The following is a 5,629-nucleotide window of genomic DNA, read 5'->3' as shown; positions in this document are numbered from 1 at the left end:
TGAGTAAACATGTTTTTAAAATTGTTTAGCAATGAATATTTCCTGGAAACTCCATTTTCCTATAGTAAGTCTATGGAATATCTAGTTGTGAATTTTAGTATTATTTTAAATTTGTATTAAAAAAAAATTAAACACCGTAAACTGTAATATATTTACTGTACTGTAGTAATAAACCGGCCTTTATATCTGAATCGGTATCAATTTTCTTTTTTGATTATTTTTCACAATACAGTGTAATCTAAATAACACATGATTTGTTTACATTTGTTTATTCCTTTTTTTTTTATTTGTCGGGACGCTTTTCAGTACTTTGCCCTTTTTCTGTCAAGTTTATTTTGTTTAATGTATATTCTCATATACTTTAAACAAAATAAAGCCGTCAGAAGAGATCGGTGTGTCATTAAATCACTTTTATGGCGTTTTTAGTTCATTTCTGCTTCTGAGTTAGACTAGTACATTCAAGAAGACCTGTCGAGTAGTGAGAGGAGAATTCTGGTTTTAGTCGTTAGAACTCGTTTTCTGAAAATATCGGATAGCCTCAGTTCTAGACATGTTGAGACAGATATGCCAACTGAAACAGATTTGCAGGAGAGCAACCGAGTTAGCTCCTGATTGGTCGGCCAACAGATCTAAAAACTGTATATAAGGCAATGCCACCGTTGAAACTAGGAGAAACAAGCCTGGCCTAATAGACTATATTTGAGTGCCTTGTCTATAGTAAAGTAAAAATGTACGGAGATTTTATGATCGATTCAGAGATCGAGAATATAGTATATGAAGATGCTTCTTCGGAAGAAGAATGTGATTTTGTAGAAGTTAGATCTGAGAATACAGACACCGAGCAAGAGGAAAACGAAGATATATCAGAAGTAGGCTCACCTGCAGTTGCCTCATCATCACAAGTAGCAGCCTCGTCATCACAAACAGGTGAGCATTGTTTTTTCCTAGCTCGCGATGGAACCAGATGGAGTATGTGGGAATATCCTGCAACGAAGACAAGAAGAGAGAACTTGATTTATCTTATACCTGGTCCCATTGGAGAGGCTACAAACGCAAGGTCTATTTTTGAATGTTGGAATCTGTTCGTAACAGATGATATTTTAGATATCATAGTCATACACACAAATCAACAAATACAAAAAGTACAACCGCATTACGAAAGAGAACGTGATGCAAATACAACAGATCTGCAGGAAATAAAAGCACTAATCGGATTATTTTACCTTGCTGCGTATAAAAAGGTAAATCGCTGTCACGTTAACGAAATGTGGACAACGGACGGTACAGGATTCGAAATCGCAAGAACGGCCATGTCGGAGAGACGTTTTCGTTTTTTGTTAGCAAATCTCCGATTTGATGATAAACAGACGCGAGGTGAAAGACTAAAGTTTGATAAATTAGCAGCAGTCCGAACTTTTTTAGATGTATTTACGAATAATTGTATAAAGAATTACAATGTATCGGAATACTGTACCGTAGATGAGAAACTGGAAGGATTCAGAGGGCGGTGCGGATTCCGCCAGTATATACCAAGTAAACCAAATAAATACGGTATAAAAATATTCTTGCTAGTAGACAGTAAAACATTTTATACGCACAATTTAGAGGTTTACTGCGGAAAACAGCCCGATGGACCCTTCTCAGTATCGAATTCTGCGGACAGTGTAGTGAAAAGATTAACTAGGCCTATTGTTAACAGCGGCCGTAATATAACTACCGATAACTGGTTCACCAGTTTCAGTTTGGCTACAGATTTATTGCAAGACAAATTAACGCTAGTTGGTACCATCAGAAAAAATAGAAAAGAAATTCCTGCAGAATTTTTAAATATAAAAAATAGAAAAGTAAACAGTAGTAAGTTTGCATTTACTAAAGCGATCACTTTGGTCTCCTATGTGCCGAAAAAAAGTAAAAATGTATTGCTTTTGTCGTCATTACATCATAGTGAAGAAATTGATCGGGAAAATTTTCTAAAGAAAATCGATTTTCTTTAAAAATTAGACTGAAATCGATTTGTTTTGAGATTTTATCAGAAACATATTACAGTTTACGACTGGTCAATTTAAATTAAAATACAAATTTAAAATAAAAATTAAATTTTAATTCGGCGATTGCAGTGGCGTAGCGTAGTGAGAGCGGCAAAATTTCACAATAAATAATATCATCTTGTAAAAATACCTAAATAAGAGGGCAGGGAAATTTTCCTCCGCCCCAGGCGGCTGACACCCACGCTACGTCACTGGGCGATTGTCTAACGTTTGTTTACATTATAACCTTGATTTACGTGGAGGGTAGTTCTAATCTCAGTCAATTCCCACCAGACAATTTTGAAACGATGCTTACACGTTCATACGAAATATAACAACTAGAAGTTAGCTAATTAGACCCTAAACATTAAGGAATTAGATATAAGAAAAATAATTACAACTACGCGACAATCATATCGCATAGCTATAATTATTCTATAATCTAATAATTCAGATTAATCTGATAAAAATACTTTTAATTATAATCTGCTTTTATTATTTATTCATTTTTCATCGCGGCACAACAAAACAAACCTGAAAAGTTAGCCCGATCTACATAAGTAATTATGAATGAAATCGCTGCGTTTGATCGCGTTGCGACTGTTTTGTCGCGCGATACACAAAGCGCGACAAAAAACTTTAAAACTAAATTAAGATAATACAAATTGTGAAAATTATAAAATTTTTGATAATTGCATTTTGATAACATTCAGATATTGATATGCATGCCTTTTTACAGTTTTATTGTGTGAATATTTTATATTATAAAAAAAACAAATTACAGAATCGACAACATGTCATTAATTGCCGAATTTTTGATGGGCCCCTCATTATTTTTTCGATCGATTCATTTCGTGCAGAGAAAACATTTATATCTAAACTATCAACAAAGAATTTTGATAAATTGAATAATATTTTGACCGATGTCAATTTTTGAATTAGGTGATCGAGTTAAGCCTAACACACGACTATATCACATTAAAAATTAAAAATAAAATTCCTGTGTGAAAATCTAACAAAACTATCTGTTAAATCTTAAAGATGACATTCTAATGAGTAAAACAAAATAAAACAGTTGTCAATTAGTCGATTTTAAACCCAAAAATAAGCATTTTTTAATAGAGCCATAAAACAATTAACGTTTATTGACTCTCGCGAAAGGGGGTAACGCGAAATCTATTTAAAAAATTTTTAGCAGTAGTACTGAATTTCTACTGACTTCACACGAATGAGTGAACTTTCTTCCCCATTTGAAAACAAACCCGATGATTATCGGTGAAACGTCAGATAACTTACAGCGAGTTGAAATTTGATATGTTTATTATTTTGTGATTTTTTCATCAAATTACGTAAAAATAAATATTAAAAAGACAATTTCGTCAATACAGAAGTAATTTATACTACTAGATAGAAAACAAAGCGTAGAATTTAACGAAAAAATTGTAGTTCCTCTACGCGATAGAAAAAATTTATTAATTTCAAAATAAAAATGACGGGTCTGACAGACCCATGCGACCTAAGTAAGAGAACGATTCCTAGCGACATAAAACAGTGAGTTATTTTTGTTAAGATCCACTTATTATGATTTTCGAATTGTATTGGGTTTCATTAAATTTAATTTTAGTGAAGATTGTTTTATCAAAATAATAAAAAATGATTTATTTTGAGGTTACGTAATGCAAATCTTCATTTATACGTTTCTGTTTATCATCATCAATTTATTATGGTATACTTTCTGTATTTGTCTTTTTTACTTTTCAACAACACTTAAAAAACTGAACAAACAGAAATGTAACAACATGAAACTTTAATGAAATTGAATTGAGCGTATTTACAAGATCGCCGTATCTCTGCCTGAAAGTAATTATAAACTCATTGAAAATATTTTAAAATTTTCTTGCGTATATAACAAAGTAAACGTAGAATAAAAAAGTTCTTTGCTATGTTATATGAGGTATGTTAAACATTCAATTTCAATATAACAGTTCTACTCGTAAACAAACTCCCACGCTTTATACAAACATCTTCTCTATCAGCTGCTGTCGTCTTAATCTGCAGTTCGCAATTAAACATTTTACAAAAATTTATATTGAAGTTTTGTCTGAGAGGAATTCCACTTTTACTTGAATGCTTTCTCTTTGTCTACAACTTTTGTCATTATTTCTCTCTAGGCATTATTTACAAAATTGACGTTTCAGAAAGAAATTAAAGAGCTTAGCTAATCGCATATCTAATTAGATAAACATAGCATGAAATAACCGGTCTATCAATTTTACTATATTTTTCGGTCTCTCAACTCAACAATCTCGTCAAAGACTGGTTCTATTTAGCTTAAATGTTCTACTCCTTTTCTTTGAATAGTCGTTTTGTCTGTCCTAATGCAGTCTGCCATAATCCTTTTACATTGTAATCTCTTTATATTTTGTAATCATGTCTGATAAAAAAAGCATTTGTGTATGTTCCTAACATTGATCGTACAACGGTTATCTATCAACATATTAACAATCTAAACGGAGTTCTAAAAGAGTAATGCTCTGCACGAAGAAATATTTAAAATAATTCTTGAAAATTTATAGTTTTGCGTCTGCAGGTGTACAGATTCTCTATTGTAATTCAATGATCTAAAATTATGATTCAGAGCTTATTTGTGTTTATTTTGATTGATTAGACACATTATTAAACGCATTTCGGACTGACATTCATTTTACGTTTTCTCATTAGTAAGTAAACTTATTAAGAAATGAATATAAGTAAAAAGTTTATTTTTAAAAAATAGTAAATATAAACACTTATCGCATTTTCTTTATCAGCACACTATACTCGTCATCTATCTTATTCTATCAGTTTATCTGAAGGACACCTGTAATGGCGTATCAATCTTTTAGTACCGTAATAGGTTTAGTAATATGTTACTACTTACCGATTTGTATTTTTTTAGATAAATTTTATACGCAGTTTTAGTTTTACGCTTTACACTTTAGTCTATTTCATTGTTACTTACACTTTTAAGTTATTTAGTTTATTTAAATTTCTTATCTTATTAAATTTTTATTATATTATTTGTGAATCTACTTGGCATTCTCATATGTATAATATACATGTAAAATATATTTCGTTGCATTTTATTGCAAATATACTTGTAAATATTTTAATTGTAATAAAAAACTCGTTAATGCTTTAATCGGATATGTATTGAATTAACAGGACTGATGTCAGATAGTCCAAAATGCATTTTCTCTGTAGTCATAAATGCTTGTATAATCGATCATTGTTGTGGATCTAATTCTGTGCGATTATTTCTAAGGCAGGGATGGCGAACCTATGGCACGCGTGTCCAAAGTGGCACGTAAGAGGAATCATCTGGCACGTAATGTATCATATGATTTCTGTCTTTCTCAATCATTCTTTCTGTTTATCACTTGATCATCTCTTTTTTCAATCAGATTTTTTATATTTATTCGAATTAAAACGTACTCGTTTAATTTCTTTAAATATCATTATTCTAAGTTTAAGACATTGGCACGCATTAACATCTTTAAAGCTAAGTATGCTTACAATGTGGCATGAGGACTCAAAAAGGTTCGCCATCTTTGTTCTAAGGA

General features: G+C 31.4%; 1 protein-coding gene across 1 annotated transcript; it reads left to right on the top strand.

Annotated features, from left to right (window-relative positions):
* Positions 1-728: 728 nt before the first annotated feature.
* LOC136968648 (piggyBac transposable element-derived protein 4-like) lies at positions 729-1,994 on the top strand. The gene has a single exon (XM_067262958.1). The coding sequence runs from the start codon at positions 729-731 to the stop codon at positions 1,992-1,994; it is 1,266 nt and encodes a 421-aa protein (XP_067119059.1).
* Positions 1,995-5,629: the final 3,635 nt, after the last annotated feature.

Source organism: Centruroides vittatus, unplaced genomic scaffold (genome assembly GCF_030686945.1).
Source record: "Centruroides vittatus isolate TY-2023 unplaced genomic scaffold, ASM3068694v2 contig_1, whole genome shotgun sequence".
NCBI classification, from domain to species: domain Eukaryota; kingdom Metazoa; phylum Arthropoda; class Arachnida; order Scorpiones; family Buthidae; genus Centruroides; species Centruroides vittatus.
The sequence above is the reverse complement of the archived record's forward strand: the minus strand, read 5'-3'. Positions and strand labels throughout refer to the sequence as shown.